This window comes from Echiichthys vipera (genome assembly GCF_963691815.1).
Source record: "Echiichthys vipera genome assembly, chromosome: 1".
NCBI classification, from domain to species: Eukaryota; Metazoa; Chordata; class Actinopteri; order Perciformes; family Trachinidae; genus Echiichthys; species Echiichthys vipera.
This window is the reverse complement of record NC_139826.1, coordinates 10,330,869-10,350,069: the sequence shown is the minus strand read 5'-3', so window position 1 is coordinate 10,350,069 and position 19,201 is coordinate 10,330,869. Positions and strand designations below refer to the sequence as shown.

General features: G+C 39.5%; 1 protein-coding gene across 3 annotated transcripts in view; it reads left to right on the top strand.

Annotated features, from left to right (window-relative positions):
- Positions 1 to 19,201, top strand: part of phkb (phosphorylase kinase, beta) — a 140,812-nt gene that overhangs the window by 110,747 nt on the left and 10,864 nt on the right. For 2 of the 3 annotated variants that reach the window (XM_083911929.1, XM_083911930.1), the window contains 9 exons: positions 1,660 to 1,743; positions 2,723 to 2,827; positions 3,497 to 3,579; positions 4,265 to 4,355; positions 9,023 to 9,081; positions 12,861 to 13,023; positions 16,050 to 16,131; positions 16,456 to 16,513; positions 17,263 to 17,353. In XM_083911929.1, the coding sequence (XP_083768055.1) occupies positions 1,660 to 1,743; positions 2,723 to 2,827; positions 3,497 to 3,579; positions 4,265 to 4,355; positions 9,023 to 9,081; positions 12,861 to 13,023; positions 16,050 to 16,131; positions 16,456 to 16,513; positions 17,263 to 17,353 (816 nt within the window). The remainder of the gene's footprint in view (positions 1 to 1,659; positions 1,744 to 2,722; positions 2,828 to 3,496; positions 3,580 to 4,264; positions 4,356 to 9,022; positions 9,082 to 12,860; positions 13,024 to 16,049; positions 16,132 to 16,455; positions 16,514 to 17,262; positions 17,354 to 19,201) is intronic. The other variant, XM_083911928.1, reaches the window with a different exon arrangement.

The window sequence follows — 19,201 nt, the reverse complement described above, 5'->3', positions numbered from 1 at the left end:
TGGGGATTTATTGTAGAACTGCAAATCTATAAAGTTGGGTGACTCACAAGACAGAGATTACAAAGGAATGGTCCACTCAGGAGATGGTACATCATCTGTATGAAAGCTTAGTTTAGAGTTTAGAGCAGGGGCCAGCATCCTGAGGCACAGGTGCCACTATTGGCAGGTTTCAGCTTAACCAACGACACCCTATAGCAACAAGTGTTTCCCAAACGTTTGGGGAAATGTTTTAGTGCTTTCTCATCCACATTTCAAATGAGTTTTTCACAGCCATTGGCAGGTGCACTGCCTGTTATTAACGCTAGTTTGACTGACATTTTCCAAGGGAAATGAAGCTTCATGACGTATTTTCTTTGTTGTATGAAGCTATTCGATGCATCCTTGGTTTAAAGGAAAAAGGCTCGAGGACTGGTGATTTGATGTGCTTTCAAGCCTTTGTTGAACAACGAGTGCCATCTTGTGGCCTCAGAAAATGCTTTACATAGCTTCATGAAGCTTTCGTTTGGACATCACATCCTTTTTCCCATCCACATCCACATCCCTACTCTGCGTCAACTTGTTGCCATCTTCACAGAATGTGAAGGTGGGGGCAAATAACACATCAACATGTTGTCTTGACAAAACCCATCGGACTTTTTTAAAATTATTGTAAGCTCTGTCCAAACAGATCTGCTCTGAAAAATAAATTGCTCACTTCAATCAGGCACGTTTCATAAACCCCTAAAAGTAGCTGCCATCAAGCCACTCTTAAAAAAGAGAACGTTGGATACCACCATTTTAACCAATTACATTTTAACCATCTCAAATCTTCTCTTCGTAGCCAAGATTGGAACAAGTGCAAAGATGGGTGTGGTTCAAGTAAGGGCTCGTTGCGGCTGGTGTGAACCCATTGAGAGATGGTCTCTAATTTTGTTTTTGAAATATTTCAGATGACATCCACTAAAACTAAGAAGCCTGCTTTTGTTTAAATCTGTGTAACTTTTACTTTTAAATATTTTAAAATGTTAGTGTTAAAACTGCCACTGTTAATGTAGAAGGGAAAATATTACAGGTAACAGTAACTAAGGTGGTTGGAGCATAGTGAAGGGTCATTTACCACCAGCTAATTTTCAAGACGGAGCTGACCTTTTTAGCAGTGCATAATATGCTTAGTGACTCTCGTGCAAGGTATCAAACAGCATGTCGTTGTTTATTTATTCTAATGAGGGCTCAGCAAAGTCTCAGCATCTCTTCTTATGGGCCTCTGCATCTCAGCACAACAGTGGTATCAGCTCTGGTGCCCATGGGTGTGCTTGGGCCCACTAAGCATGCTGCTGAAGACAGCGCAGGGACCTTTCATTATTGCCACATCTCATAACTTAACATAGAGCTAATATCAGTCGGTGGCTCTGCCATATGGTGGTAATTTCAGTGTATGAGTTACAACAACACTGACTGTCTCAGTGGAACAGACGGATGATGGACTTTTATAACATCATGGACTGGCACTGTACGGCATGACATTTTGAGTCAAATTATATTTATTATCTCACAGGGAAATGTATGATTAAAGACGTATATGTATATAGGTCAGCAGTAAGATGTGAGATGTAAATGTTGTGTTTGCTGACAAGGTATTTGTTAATGTGTGTAAGTGAATATGTGTGTGTTTTTCTGCAGGCATACCGTTTCCTTGCGATCAATAAAAAGCTGGGGTTGAGTGGGCGTCCAGAGAGGCCAGTAGGTTGCATCGGGACCTGCAAGGTATATGGATTTGCACACACACCTACACACATGTACATACTGATACATGACACACATATTTACACTGCTGCAAAGGTCATGGGTGACGACTAAACACACCTCCCACATGTTGATCTGCATACATTTCCCAGAGCTCTGGGGAGCCAACCACAGCCTAAAAACTGAACATAGACAGAGGAAATATTCAGTTTTTTTCTCTCCGTATGACACACAGTACGCATCAGTGAGTGCTGAATAGATTTTGCTTATTCAGTATTGCATTTTAATATGCTAAACTGCTGTCAGGCAGTCTGTCTGTGTGTGTGTGTGTGCATATTATGTGGCTGTGGAAGTGTGCTTCATGTGTATGTAAGTATGTGTGTGTGTGTGTGTGTGTGTGTGTGTTTGTGTGTGTGTGTGTGTGTGTGTGTGTGTGTGTGTGTGTGTGTGTGTGTGTGTGTGTGTGTGTGTGTGTGTGTGTGTGTGTGTGTGTGTGTGTGTGTGTGTGTGTGTGTGTGTGTGTGTGTGTGTGTGTGTGTGTGTGCTAATGTCTCTCGCTGATGTTATTTGCAGTTTCTCCCAAATGAAGGTCACCAAATTAGTTGAGCCATAGCAGCTTTCCCAGACAAAAACATTGCCAAACAAATGAATCACAGCTCCCAATGCACTGCTAAGACAATATTATAATGGAAAATTTATGGGGAAGATGGCACACTGCCAGAGGGCGTTATCATCATCAGTGATGTCTGTATGGGTGTGTGTGCGCCCCTGTGACAATCTGTATTTGTGAAAGGGGGCTTTATACCAGTTGTGTGTATATACTTTGTATGTGTGGTTGTGTGTTATCAGGCATGGTTGTGCAGCTTCTGTGTGTCCCCCTCTATCTTAGGATTGATGGCTTGCTTTATACGCTGCCCAGAATAATGTATACGTCGCCACTAGTGAGCCATCTGTCTTCTAATGCAGTAGTATGTGTATGTGTGTGTTTGTCTCCCTCCAGATTTATCGTATCCTGGGCAAGACGGTCGTGTGCTACCCAATAGTGTTTGATCTAAGTGACTTTTACTTGTCCCAAGATGTAATGTTGCTGATTGATGACATTAAGGTAAGTTGGGGGGGAGCGGGGAAACACACACACACACACACACACACACACACACACACACACACACACACACTTTTGGAGCATACCGTTGCCATGAATCCACAGTACTTATCATGTGCCTCAAAGAACATAAATAAGTCAGCTAAATTTAGTTTTCCTGGTCTAAAGAGATGCAGACTGCAAATTGTAGAAAAAGACAGGAAATCAGCGGATTTGTTTGCCTTCTCCTTTTATTTGGCCCCGCAGAGATGGCACACATTAGAGTCATAGCCTACCTGATACTAGAAATCTAAGCTCTAAGCTGCTTTCCAACTCAGTGAGACCACATATTGTACTGTACCTCCCAGCCTAAGAGTTTTGTTCCTAATGTCCTATTTTTCCTGCACTTGTAAAACATCATGTGTAGCTTCAAAACAATCATCAGAAAGTGGCAGTGCTGAGTAATAAATAATGGTTTGTGGTGTGACAGAAATGAAACGTTCCTGTGAGTACTGTTCCGATTCTATTAATGACTGTGTTTCCTCATATATATTCATTTTTGTCACAGACTGATGCTGTGCAGTAGTTGAATAGATGCCAGTTGGGTGATGGCCGTTTTAACATTGTAAGAGCTAATGAAGAATCAATGTGTGTGTCTGTGTCTGTGTGTCTGTGTGTCTGTGTGTGCAGAACGCCCTACAGTTCATCAAACAGTGCTGGAAGATGCAGGGACGTCCTCTCTTCCTGGTTCTCATTCGCGAGGATAACATCAAGTAATATACACACCCCATAATAGCTCTTCTATCATTTTTTCTGTCTTCTTGTCCCCTGATAGCCCTTTTACAACATTCTTACTCTACCTATCTCCCCATACATCACCCTCTATCTCTCTTTTGTATGGTACTGGCTCAAGCTCTCAACAAAATGTCTTGTCAGGCACAGTGCAGTTGGGTTCATTTTCTTAATCCAACATTTCTCTCCTGTTATGTGTGCTATTTATCTTTCCAGAAGCAAGATGCAACTGTATTTGCTTGCTGATTGGGTGATAATGTTTCTCATTTGTATCACTATAACCTGACTGCTGGGCTGATTACAGCAAGATTGACCATTATCCAGAAAGTCATATGTTAAATGTGCTACAGCAGTTTAAGCAGATACACTGCAGCATCTGGAATGAGTCAACGGTCTCTCAAAGAAGCAATTCATTAGTAATTAGTTGCAATTGATCAGGATGATGACCTGTGAAGGCAACAACACACCCATGAAGCATCGAGGGTCTGGTTGAAATGTTCTGATTCATTGAGAAAAATTTCAGCTATGATGATTTCATTCTGATCATATGTTTAATACATGTGCTCTGCATGGAATATAACAGTGTACACAGATGGTTTGACTCAAGCTGCTGTGCACTGTAGTAAAATAAAAAACGTTCTAACTTTCTAACCTCCTTCTCACCAGGGGGAGCCGCTTCAACCCCGTCCTGGACATGCTAGCCTCGTTCAAAAAAGGCGTCATCGGAGGGGTCAAAGTTCATGTCGACAGACTTCAGGTTTGTGCATCTGGTTGTAATAGACTTTTTCATTATGCATTGATTCTTCCATTTAGTAATTGGTAACTCTCTTTGTTATGGAATGCAAATTAAAAAAAATTACATCAATGGATTACGGGATATGTTAACAGTCATTAGTTAGTTGATCACAAGAGGTGTCAGTTTTCCATATTATCAGCCTTTAAAAATTATGTGTGACCCATAATTGCCAAAGAAATGTGTGTGAATGTGAATTAGGTATTTGAGCAATAATTAATTAACCCAGTTTAAATTATAATAAAATAATGTCTTGTTTGGACTCTCTTTTTATCCCAATTCAACTAATGATTAATAGGTTAAAAAAAAATAGAACTTATAACTTCCAGGCAATAAATAAGATGAGACTGAACATCATGGGCAGTACTAGCATTTCAAAACTAAGGCTTACCCATTTTTCTTGTTTTAGTAAAAATGGCAGTAGTTATAACTGTTACCAAGTAAACATGACAAAATAGACAATGATACTACTTTTCTACTTTTTTCTTATGGGAAAGCCATGTCAAACAAAATATAGAGTATTTTTACATACTTTAAAATGTTTCTGGAGGAGGACTTCAAAATAGTAGCTGCGTTATAGAGGTGAGTCGAGCAATGTTTGTTCGCATTAATAGTCTCCCAGCAGCTGGAAACACCTGCTCAGGAGGGACAGATGTCCCGGGGCCGCACAAATATTGTTGTGACAACTTTACTAGCTTGTTAAATCCTTAACCACTTCCTCTCCACCAGTACATGTTTTTAAGAGTATGTAGTATATTATACTGTATATCTGGCCCTGAGAATTACACACACACACACACACACACACACACACACACACACACACACACACACACACACACACACACACACACACACAAGATTGGTTTCTGCTATATTGTATATCCACAATCAGAATTTCTCTTTGTTCTGATGATGAGCAAAACAGGGGTCATTCATACATTTCTGTGGCCAATCATACAGAATATTGGGAGGGTCAGTGGTGTTAGCACTTGACATCGTCAAGATTGTCAATCAATACAAGTGGACTACTGAATCAGTGTTACCATTACAGTTAATAAACTTTTTATTGCTTGCCTATTGTGAAGGGTTTTCATAGAAGTGTCTGGGGAAAAACATGCCACCTGCTCTCTCCTGTTGGCTCAGTTACAGCGGATATTACAGCTGTCTCTGAAATAAACAGTAGCTTAATATTACAGATTTTTCAATAAATTGTGTTGCAGGGCTTCATTTCTTGGCTGTGGAAAAACAAAAGTTCCACAGCCATTAATCTGAAAGTCCTTATTTCAATAGCAGTTTAGCAGTGTTTGTCTGTGTTGTGACCTTGGTCTGTCAGATTCAATTTGGGAGGCAAACCGTTTGCTTTGCCTGAGAAGGATGGAACTGAATTGAGCCTGGACCGTTTAAAGAATGAGATGGAAAATATTGGGGTGAAGCTTTTTGTAGCTCGCAAATAATACATTGGAATGACTTTAGGGGACAACAACAAATTACATGGTGAATTCAGGTCAAACCCTCCGATATATTTTTCAGCCGGTGGAGAACACCGCAAAGAAACCTGAAACTCAGTGTTAACGAGGGATGCAGCGATACGATTTTAAGATCGAATGTCTGTCCCGATGCTGACAAATTAGCTGGATTGGGTATCGGATAGTTAGCCATGCTAACAATAGAATAGCAAAAGGAACAGAATAACAGAATAGCAAAAGGAAAAAAACACAGCTTTGCCTAAACAGCACAGCAACTACGGCAAGTCTGAGTGGACAGACAGCGCTGCACCTTCAAACTTGTTACTATATTCCTGTTTGCACTAAATATGCACAAATCAGTTCCATTACTGTTTGTTATTTAAGTAACCTAATTCTCCGGTTCACCTGTTACATTTACTTTTAAATGCAGAAGAAGTTTTAAAGAAGTTTAAGCCGGTGCATTATTTTTTGTTTTTTTAATAACAGAAGAACAAATAAATAACTATAATAATAATTTAGTACATTTGTATCTATGTGTTCATTTGTTACATTTTGTTTTTAACAGAGCTGGGACTTTAACACGCTAATCACGATGAATTAATTACAGAAAAAATAACGTTACAAAAAAATAACGCAATTAATCGTAATTTAGGATGCAACACAAGATAAATGAAACCGATGAGAACCATTATGATGAGTTGTTGCTGGGTTCAGTGGGCGGACATTTGAGTTCTAAGAAACAACCAAGTGGAAACATGGACAAGAGCACGGCTGTGTAAGAATTCACCTCCCACCGGAGCTCCACCCCAACGCTGAACATACTGCAGCTAACGTTAGCACAGACAACGCTGAACATGCTGCAGCTAACATTAGCACAGACAACGCTGAACATGCTGCAGCTGATGTTAGCGCAGACAACGCTACACATGCTGCAGCTAACGTTAGCATAGACAACGCTGGTAGGAACTATCATTAGTTGATGGATCATTTTTGTTTCTGAGTTTTTGAAAACATGGGAGAAAAAGCCTTCTATGTTTAGCTGTTTATTTTATGCCAAGGATATTATTCTAAATATTTTTCCAATGTTAGGTTTCCACTTTTCTTGAATATACCGTACTAAGCACTGTTTTATTTTTACAATATATTAAGTCATATATCAAAGTCCTTTTAAATTGAAAAATGTTGCTTCTTGTGTCAAATATTGATATGCGATTAATCACGCTTAATTAATTACAAAGCCTCTAATTAATTAGATACATTTTTTTAATCGTGTCCCACCACTAGTTTTAAAGTGAGGTTAGTAATGTTTAGGCAAAGCCTGATGCATTTAGTCTCTTCCACATGGTGAGGTGTGCACTTTATTAGTTCATCACATTTATCACATTTAAATGGGTTTGTTTGCTAGAGTTTCCATTGATGACTGTGAACTAAGTTCAGCTGTTACTTCATTGCAGCTCCATGTAGCTTCATCAGGACCATTGCTCTCCATGCCAGTGGAAAGACCATGAAAACACAGCAACAAATTTCTTTAAAGCTTGTAATGGGAAAGTTGTTGTTTGTAGTGACCAAATCCACAGAGTACTAGAAGGCAACCCGAGATCACAGCCTTCCGCCAAGATCATGCCGTATCTCATAATGTCAAGAAAAGTGAAAAATAATTTGTGTATGTGCCCCATGACTTGAATCCGCTCAAAATGTATTTGGTTCTTTCATAAAAATCCGGCCAGTAGTTTTTCTTGCTGACAAACAGACAAACAAACCAAACAGAAGCTAACCTCCTTGGCAGAAATAATTATCACCCGACTGCAGTCCCCTCACCTCTACAGATCATTTTAAGCTTTTAACTCACTATTTTGGTTTTACAGCACCACAACTTAACTGTTTGGTTCTTTCTCAACATCTCATCCACCTCATTTCCTACAGGCAGCGGAGAAGCTCTTCCACACTGCCTGCTCAGTACCAAAAGGCAGAAGAAGTTAGAGACTAGCTGGGGAACATAACGGAGCATTTAGCAGCTACAGAGCCAGATATTTTCCTCAGGAGTTGGTGGAGACCAATACAGAACTGGAAGGAGAGTGAATATTAGACTTAAATTCGTCAGGTGGACACAAACAACAGTCCAAATAAATGCTAATGTTTCTCTTTATTGGTCAAATAAGCAACAACAAGGTTGCAAATTGCAACCAACTGAATACCCCTACCCTCACCGCTCCCTTTCCAAGCGTGTGAACATACAGTGTCTTCCAGGTAACGTAAAAACGTGAAAGGCCCTCTCTAGAGCCATATCTAGTAGCATATCTGAAGACAAACTCATTAGAATGATCACAGCAGTGTTTATGAATTAACTGTTAGCCATAAACAGTTAACTACAGACAGTTCTTTGTTTGCTTGCCAGACTTAATTGGTTTAAGCATGATTTTACAAACAGTTAATCAAAAATTAGGCCATGGAATAATTTCCACACTGGTAACTTTAACCAAATACTTTGCCAAACTTATGACAGGTTTTCTCTCCCACTGTGTCTGTGCTGTTGAGCAGAGACTTTCTCACATGATCCTTTTTTCTTTTTGCTCTAAAGTTCTTCCTTCCCTTTGCCTATTTGCTATTCTCAACACAGCTAACTCCTACAGCTTTTGAAACACTTCTCCTCTTCATCCGCTCATTGTTATGGGGAGCAGGATTGCGGTTCTCCTACGCCTCATATTTTTGTTTTTGAGTTGTCTTCAGTCGGAATGATTAATATCACATTTAGACCACAGGCGCAAGTCGTATTGAACTGTGCTCTTCGCTCCCACGCTGCTATGATTTTAAACTCGAAGTTTCTCAAAGTTTTGCTCTTACCATGTTGGACGCTCACTTTTTACTGCTCCCATACACAATTGTAAAATTTGAAACAGTGAGTTCACACCCTACTACATGTTATATTTGCGTTGTTTAAACAGTTGTTTTGTATTCTCCCCCAACAACCTCTTCTCAGGTCTTCATACAGCTGTTTTTCACCTCCTGCATTTTTGTGCTCCTGAATGTGCCTCTAGAGCATGATTTCTTCCTACATTTCTTCACACAGCTGTATACTGTAGATATATTGCTGTGGAATCTCTTGTGTATAAATTGAAAAATCACACATCATTAACTATGTCCTTTTTCTCATCAACCTTTTAGACCCTGATATCGGGAGCAGTGGTGGAGCAGTTGGACTTCCTGCGTGTCAACGAGGCAGAGTAAGATTTGCCTCCAGTCTTTATGCTTGATATTCAATTCAATTGAATTCAATTTTATTTATAGTGCAAAATCATAACAAAAGTTATCTCAGGACACTTTACAGAGTAGATTAAGACCACACTCTATGACTTATTTATGATTTACATAGACCCAACAATTCCCCCGTAGAGTACAAACTCTATTGTCAGTTTTGTCGGCTGGCAGGATATTTCAAAAAGCCCATTAAAGGGGAAATCTGTGCTTGTAATCCAATATACTTTTTGTCAAATACACAGTCCTGACTCTGTAAATGGGTAACAAACAAAAGCCCCTTTCCTACTGGACAAAAAAACACTAATCCACTAACATCTTGATTTTGTCTTTAGCGGGAAAGGGTACAATCGGCATTCATTCCAGAGACAAATTACTCTGCAGTAGGCACAGGTATTTATCGGCTGTGATGGAGACATGACACCCTGCTGGACATGCTAATTTGTATGAAGTTCAATTCAATTCAATTCAATTTTATTTATAGTGTCAAATCATAACCAAAGTTATCTCAGGACACTTTACAGAGTAGGTATAGACCCAACAATTCCCCCATAGAGTACGGTGGCAACGAAAACCTTCCCTATAACAGGCAGGAACGTCGGACAGACCCAGCTCTGTGGAGGACGGCCATCTGTCTTGACCGGTTGGGGAGGAAGAAAAGGAGAGAGAAAGAGAGAAACACAAAGATAGACAAAAGACAGAGAGACTGACACACTTCCAGAGATGCAAGCAGCCAGCGAGTAACAGTAACTATAACAACATCTATAGTAATGTGAACATGACCCACATGTTATGGCAGTCTGCATAGCAGAACAGCAGGAACACGCACATCCAAGGTGACAGAACATGAAAATGAAAATAATTATGACAAAATGATGAGTAGGGGCAATAGCAGCTATGATACAGCAAGACATACCACTGATGGTGTTTTTATGGCTACAGATTTTATAATTTATAAAAGTAGTGACAGAATAAATGACTAATAGTTATTGAAGTAGCAGGAAGCGTCAGTAGGCACCACCACGATCAGCAGAGACCTGCACACAGGACCAGGGCAGCAGGCATCACCACCATCAGCAGGGACCAGCACACAGGACCACGGCAGCAAGCACCACCACGATCAGCAGAGACCAACAATCAGGTCCACAGCAGCAGGCACTAACACCATCGGCAGAGACCTTCATACAGGACCACAGGACCACAGCAACAGGCATCACCACCATCAGCCGAGACGTGCGCGCAGGAACAGGGCAGCAGGCAGCACCCCCATCAGCAGGAACCTGATACACAGGACCAAGGCAGCAGGCACTACCACTGTCAGCAGAGACCTACACACAGGACCAGGGCAGCAGGCACCACCAGCACCAGCAGAGACTAGCACACAGGACCACGGCAGCAGGCACCACCCCCATCAGCAGGGACCTGATATACAGGACCAAGGCAGCAGGCACTACCAAAATCAGCAGTGACCCACAGGACTACGGCAGTAGGCACCACCACGATCAGCAGAGACCTCGGCGATGACAAAGCACAAACAACTCCGGGGAAGAAGTTGAATTAATAACATGCATTGATGAGACATGAATGACATAGAGAGGAGAGAATCTCAGAGTATTAGGAAAGGTAATATTTCCCCTTGCAGACTAGGCTTATAGCAGCATCATTAAACTGAACAGACGCAGCTTTAAGAATAACAACAGCAACACAGCTGAGAGCTCGTAAGCCCTAGCTGTAAGCTTTATCAAAAAGGAAATTTTTAAGTTTACTCTTAAATATGGGGACAGTGTCCTCCCGAATAACACTTGGGAGTTGGTTCCACAAGAGAGGAGCTTGGTAGCTAAAGGCTCTGCCTCCCCTTCTATTTTTGGAGACTCTAGGAATGACAAGTAGCCCTGCATTTTCTGAGCGCAGTGATCGAGTTGGGTGATACGGTACTATGAGCTCTTTAAGATACGACGGGGCCAGACCAATAAGAGCTTTATAGGTAAGGAGAAGGATTTTAAAGTCTATTCTAGATTTTACAGGTAGCCAGTGCAGAGAAGCTAATACAGGAGAAATATGTTCTCTTCGATTTGTTTTAGTTAGTACACGAGCTGCAGCATTTTGGACCAACTGGAGACTCTCAACAGACTTATTGGAGCAGCCTGATAATAAGGAGTTGCAGTAGTCCAGCCTAGAAGTAACAAATGCATGGACTAGTTTTTCTGCATCTTTCTGAGGCATAATGTTCCTAATTTTTGCAATATTACGCAGGTGAAAATATGCATTCCTTGTTGTTAGTTTTATGTGAGAATCGAAGGACATATCCTGATCAAAGATAACACCCAGATTCCTTAGTGTGGTGCTGGAGGACAACACAACATCATCTAGAGTAACAATGTCTTTAGCTATTGAGTTTCGGAGGCCTTTGGGGCCAAGTACAATAACTTCAGTTTTATCTGAGTTTAACATCAGAAAATTGCAGGTCATCCAGCTTTTTATTTCCTTAATGCACATTTGAAGTTTATCTACCTGATGGGTTTCATCTGGTTTGATCGATAAATATAATTGTGTATCATCAGCATAACAATGAAAATGTATGGAGTGCTTCCTTATAATATTTCCTAAGGGAAGCATATATAAGGAGAATAGAATCGGTCCAAGGACAGAGCCCTGTGGGACTCCGTGACTAACTTTAGTGTGCATGGAGGATTTGTCGTTAACATGTACAAACTGAGATCTATCTGATAAATATGACTTAAACCAGCTCAGTGCGGTTCCTTTAATGCCGATCAGATGCTCTAGTCTGTGTAGCAGGATGTGATGGTCAATAGTGTCGAAGGCAGCACTAAGATCTAGTAAGACAAGCACAGAGACAAGTCCTTTGTCTGAAGCTATAAGAAGGTCGTTGGTAATTTTTATCAGTGCTGTCTCAGTGCTATGATTCGCTCTAAATCCTGACTGGAAGTCCTCAAGTAACTCATTATTATGTAGAAAGTCGCACAACTGATTGGCAACTAATTTCTCGAGGATCTTAGAGAGAAAAGGAAGGTTAGATATAGGTCTATAGTTGGCTATAGTGTAAACTTCTATGACTCTTTGTCATCTGAGTCACAAATTCCGTCCAGGCTGTGCTCAAACATTGTTCCAAATTAGGCAGCACTGAGTTTGAAAGAGAAATGGAATAATTAACAGATATAAAAAAGAAATAACCACCATAACATTTTCTCTAGCCTCCATGCTGTATTTTGCGGTTTACTAAGCCTGTTTTCTAGCTCTTTTGTGAGGTTGAATGCGGCACACCAGAAAGAGAAACAGAAAGGCAAACTCTTCTACTGGCAAATGGAAGAGAGTGTATCGCCTTTTTTAGCCGGTTTTCCCGTGTTAGAGAAGATGCATATACATGCTAATTTTAGTGTGAAGGGAGTGAAAAGAGCCACACAACACTATTTCATTCATGCTCATGCATAGGACATGGATGTATATAGAGAAAGGCGTTGGGAGCGGGAGGGATGGCGGATCTTGCACATGATAATTTTTGAAGAAGCACTGACGGCAGGGGTGGGTTTTTTTTTGGCTGAATCGCTGACACCACCTTTAATGATTTCCTTGACGTAGTGGACAAATACAACTCATTCGTGTTTCAGTTCTGATCTGTATACAATGAGATTATTGTATAATATTTGTAAATGTGTGTGTGTGTGTGTGTGTGTGTGTGTGTGTGTGTGTGTGTGTTTGTGTGTGTGTGTGTGTGTGCGTGTGATTACAGGATCCCAGAATTTAAGAGCTTTGAGGAGCTGGAGCTGCCTAAGCACTCCAAGGTGAAGAGACAGATGAGTACACCCAACGCCTCAGATCTGGAGCAGCAGCCAGAGATCAATGTGGAAGAGTGGCTGCAGAGGCCCACCAATGAGATTATCCAGAAGTTCCACGTGAGTTGATCACCTTGAAGGGAAAATAAATATATAACCGCCATTAAAATGAGAATAGAAGGAGTAAATTAGAGGAGTAACAACACCTTTATTATGTAACCATAAAACTATTCTACTTAGCAAATGGTAATATTTTACCCAAACAGAACTATTGATGACATCAATTATTGTAGCAAAGGTTCCTATAACAACGACAAGGTTGCAAGATGTCTCGCCACTTCCCTAACCCTTTAGCATTCCACCTTTTTTTTTAGAGCGGTGGTGAACAGGGGTTTTCAGGGGCAGGTAAAACAGAAGGTCAACAGAAGATGCATCATATAAGTGGTATGCACCATCTGAAAGCTGGGAACATAAAGATCTGTTTGAGATGCACCACTGTATGTAAAGTTTTGCTAGTCATAAATCTGTAATACATTTTTGTTAGGCGCCTATTCAAAAGTTGAAGGTTTAGTGTACAAGGACTGAGAACATTATGAAAGAAGTATATGATTCCCTTTCTCATATTAATTCTTAAAAGTTGAGTTGTTGTATTGATGCCATTTGTTGGACAGATTTGTTGCTAAATTCATGGATTTTTTTTTACCATTTGAGAATTGATAAAAAATGGTCAAACATTTATCAAAATTCCACATAAAGATACCCAGGCCTTGTGGAACACCAGAGGAAGGTTCATGCTGTGGTTAGGTATAAAATCTTTGACATTTGGAGATTTTTTTTTTTGGGAGATTGAATGGTGTCATGGCAAGCACTTTTCTTCTTGAAAGAAAATCCCATTATTATCAATATACTTAGGAAAGCCCTCTATCTTTTGAAAGCCATAGGTCTCTAGTCTAGAGATCACAACAGGTCGTTTTATACAGTGAGCTCAAGTTTAAAAAAAAAAAAAGCCCTTACTACAATAAAATGGCTACTATGGGGACTAACATCACACATTAATCTCATAAGTCTCAGCTTTCCAGTCAGACCTAATTTATATAATTCAAGACTGTTTATGGACCCCAGTATGCAGGAATATTCAAATACACCATTTTAGAAGGCGAAATAACACATTAGGCAAAATAACACATTAAACTGCAGGTCAGAACGTTGAGAAGGAAACTAAGCCTGGCAGAATCTGCAAGAAAACCTTCTGTGTTTAAATCTTAAGCAATGTTCTCATAAAGCATTTCTATAAATTGGTAGTGTTTGCATGGGTAAACTGGTGATGAATGAATGTCCATGTCACTGCGCTATAGTGTGACAGCTGAAAAGAAGCATAAACAATGGGAATTAGCTGTGGTAAGGACTGTGGTCTGGGTAATTGTCCATTGTGCTTAGAGTTAAACAAGAAGCAGTCCTGCCAGGATAGCCAAAAAGGAATCTAAACTTCAGTCAGAATTTACTCATATTATACATTTGTTGTAATGAAATACCTCCATATTAATAAAAACACAATTCTTATTAAGCAACACAACCGCACGTTTATTTTCAATAGGGATAAATAGACAACTCAAATCCATTTCCAACTATTCCACCTGCCTCCACCTGCCTCCAACTCATAATTTGCAAAATTCCCGCACCCCCTGTTAAGTCATTGACATACCCCACTCTTGCCAGGGCTCACTTGGCCACCTGTCTCCTGTTTTATTATAACATCTTATAAATATGTTCAAACATTTCTCCTCAAGGCCAGGTTTTTGAGTACCATCAGCCCAAGTCTGTTCACAATTGCCAGCTCTTCAATCTGGCTCTGTACCTGAATATTTTAAGCTTTCATGTATCCATCCATGTTAAAAAAAAAATCCAGTCGTCAACATAAGCCTTCTGCGATTCTGATTTATTGGCTCTGTAAGGAAATCAGGATAAAATTCAGACAGAAAGTCTTAAAAGCCTGTCATGGAAAAAGTCAGTCAACAAAGATTAGACACCAAACAAGTTTGGCTTTTCTCTGTGGTTCTATTTTCAAAGTATTTTCTGCAGAAAAGGCCGTCTACCGTACGCAGGCCAACATAGGCACGTAGAGACACAGACCCAGAGCTGAGGGCAGTTTGCTTTAAATACAGAACATGAGAACATAAGTCAGTGTTCAGCTTGGTGATGTACAAGGTAAGGCAGTAACATCAGTCACACTCATATTACAGGATAGGACAACAAAGTAGCAGTGTCATGTGTACATCACAAGATATTTCTTAAAATCATGCTTATCCTACCTGTACTAACACACTAACATCCTGACACTTATTCTACCTGTACTAACACACTAACATCCTGACACTTACTCTTCTTTTACACTTTATTCTTGTGTTAGGTTAAAATGTTTTTTTTGTATAATTTCACTGTCGTGATTTGCTGCTCTGTGTGCCTTGAATTGCCCCCCCGGGGACAAATAAAGTTTTTTGAATTTGAATTGAATTTGAATTTATGCAGGGATGTACAACGTCTCTGTGTGTTTGTAGTGCTAAATATGTTGCATGTCCAGATAAAGAACTTCTGCATCACGAGGAGAGAAATAATGTGCTTGTCCTGTGTTTTAAAGCCCACAACTTGACAATTGTAATTTCCGTCATAAGCCACATTTACATCAGACTTTGATGGATTCTTTTTTTGTGATCACATGGAACACAATTTGTTTTTTGTAATGAACACACTGAAGTTTCTTTTGCCATTTAAGTCTGTTTTTATTAATTCAAGGCTGTTAGCAGCCATATCGAACCTACAAAACATAATAACCACTTACATTGTTTCAACAATTAATAGTTTATCCCAGTCATCCTCTTACATGCTTAAAGATGCTTTCTTTTCCATATTATAGGCATACTTAGGCTGCTATCGAATTTAAATGAGGCAATAATTAGAAAACGTACCCATTATTACCATACATGCAGGATTACAGAAAATTAAGTATAACAATAATTGTTTCATTATAGTTTGTTAGTGCTTATTGTGAGCAACAACATTCAATAGTATGTATTGATAATAGTAGTATTTGTGTTTGTGCTTGTTTAAGTCTATTGTGTTCCCCTGTGCGTGTGTGTGTCATTGACCAGGACTGCAACTGCTTGGCCAGCCAAGCTCAGCTTGCAGTCATCCTTCTTAGGAGAGAAGGACCAGACTTCCTTGCTAAAGATGGTAAGAACATACACTGCGCGTTAGTGAGCAACTTGTCACAAAAAGTAGTGAGACAAATTTTCTCATTAAATGCCAAGGAAATGTGATCATCTCAAAAGTGTTACCAGTTAGCCACATTGCTAACATAATTATCTTCATTTTTTCCCTTTGTAACATCTTTTTGGTGCAAACATCAGTCCTGTAATTGAGTATTGATGCTGTAGAATAGTGCTCTTTAATCTGTAATAATTGCTTGATATGGCATTTCTGATTAACAGGGTCTATTTGGATATAACTGAATATGACAATTTTAATGTCTGTACACAAACATATTTGTGATTCCAGAGAACCTGACAGATGAACTAGAGAGAATCTACAGAAGAGCTGGCAGCAGAAAGCTTTGGTCTGATATTCTCACACACACATACACAAATGCTTCCAGTGCATACACCGTTTGCAACCTCCCAGTCTGTTATTTCATTTGTTTAGCTTCCGTTGCCATTAGTCCAGTCATTATGAGTGCAAACATGAAGAGGGTTACCAAAAGTGTCCATATCTAAAAACAGAAATTCTAAAGATGCATTCGGAATCAGTGATGCCCTTCTAAGGTGGTGTCATTCATTATAGTCAGTAAGGGCTGGGCAATACTCTACTTTTCATTTCATGAAAGTATATATACTATTGATACTATTCATATGTACTATTTATTTATTAAGTACCAACAAACATGATATACCGTGATGTATCGTAATAGAAAGCCTGCCCCAGGGCAGCTGTGACTACTATCGTAGTTTGCCACCACCATGTATGTCTGTGTGAATGAATGGAAACTGGACTCTGTAAAGCACCTTAGTACTGAAAAAGGTGCTATATAAATCCAGTAGAGGAAAAAATTAATAAAAAATGAAATGATCTACATATGGATAGAAGGTTAGTTAGTTAGTTATATCACCAAGCCCTACATTCAGTCCTTGTGTTGAATAATTTAGTGTGAATTAAAGGGGGCTGGGAATTGTTTTTCCCTTGTTTTTTGTTGGGTCCCATTAACCAAATGACTTGTCTCCATACCTGTTGTGTTTCAGTTTGCGGTCCTCACAAATCTTGTCTCATGTTAACATTTTAAAATAAATGTTTAATCTGGCTGAACTATAGGCTGGCAGTGCGCCATACTGCTGCCATTATCAAGAAGTTCCCCAGCTCTATAGCTCCTCACATCACCACAATACTGGTGCATGGGAAACAGGTAATGTTCAGGTAGAGATGGACTGCATGTTTACTCCCAGTTAGCTGGCTAGCTAGCTGTCTATCTTGAGCGCTGTGTGAGGGTCAGCCAATCCTACTTTGTGATTCCTCATAACCAACCACCCAACAAAGTTTTATAAAAGGCAGAAAGAAGACATTCCTATATTCAAGATTTTAATTTTTGTCTGAAATATATATTTTTTACAAAGTCTTTCCTTTCTACTCTTTCATTACCTTATGTAAATGAATGCATTGAAATAGAGACATAAGCTAAGTATGTAGCATAACAGGACTGCAAGAACTTCTCAAATACATTAAAAAATTAAACCTTCGAAGAAAACAAACAAATATTGACTACATTGTCCAGGTTTTTTTGGGTGTAAAACGAATGCTAGTTAGAAGTTTTGCTATCAAGGAGGCTTGGAAAATCGAAACTGAAATTTAAACTTCTTACACTGATGTGTAATTGACCAGTAGGCACCCTGTCAACAGGTGGTGTACTGCAGTAGTGGGCTAGTAGCTTAGCATATTGATAAAAATGTTAACTAGCTAAAGCTACGAATTTCTGGCTAAACCACCAAGTTTAGCATAATAATTTGGCTAGCACTCACACAGTTATGAGTTTGGCCAAGCTAGCAGCCACATTGACTCAGATGTGTACAGGAGCTTGTAGTCAGTGTTGCTTTGTCTCCATTAACAATCTCAGAGTCCGTCCATCATTTATGTCACACTGCAGCCTCACCCACTTCAATAAGGCTGGCCGTATACTCCAAATGAAATAGAATTTGGCTCTTGGATATGGTGGTTTTAATGCCTTTATACACACTGTTACTCCATATCTGTTTCATCAAGGGCATCCATGCTAGATGGAGGAGCTTGATAGTTGCCTTGGGCACAGATTTGAAAATGTATCATGGCAAAGCAATAAGCTATTAGAGCAAGCGTATACCTCCATCTAAGGGATAGGCATTTAAAATAATTTTCATTCAATTACTCGAAAAAAGTAAGTAGCGTGGGATCATGAGAGATGCGGTCTTGAAAATCTATCGGATTTGATTCAGGCAGAAATAATGTTCACAGACAAGTTAATATATTAAAGTTTTATTCATGTTACGTCATGTTTTACCATTTCATTCTAATGAAATAGCTGCAAGTAATGTTAGCTAACGTAATGTAACTTACCATTAGATGAGTCGACTACCAATACAGTGCTGTGGTAGCTAAGCGAGAAGTCAATCGTGTGGGAGCCTAGCGCTGTAATCCCTGGTCAAACTATCATACGAGAAATAACTTTACGAGTGTTAAGCATTGTTCTCAAATTATAACATGATGTTATTGTTGACATTACCTTAGTGGCTGGAATAAGCCCCTTGTCATAGTAGCACAAGTTTTATTCATGTTACTTTTATCAACATTTATTCATGTAATTTCATTCTGATGAAATAGCCGCAAGTAATGTTAGCTAACGTAATGTTGTTTTGCCAACTTACCATTAGATGAGTCGAATATCCATACAGCTAACATACTGTAGGTGACAATATGTGGCGACTTTTAACCCTGGGGTAGCACGGCATTGTTGGTAATCATACTAACAACAGCTTTATGAGTCCTTTTTTGTAAGGTTCACCCTATGCATTAGCTTGGTGGCTGGCATGAGCCATAGTAACACATCATAGTAAGATAATAGTTACAAAGCAAAAAAAGAAGAAGTGAGCAGCCTACATGCCACAACCTAATTTTTCTAAATGTCATAAAGTTGACAGTCTTTCACATACATACAGTGTTTCATCATCATAATAATGTTTGTTTTTTCTGGCTTTCTTGTTTTCTGGTAAAAGTGTTACTCATA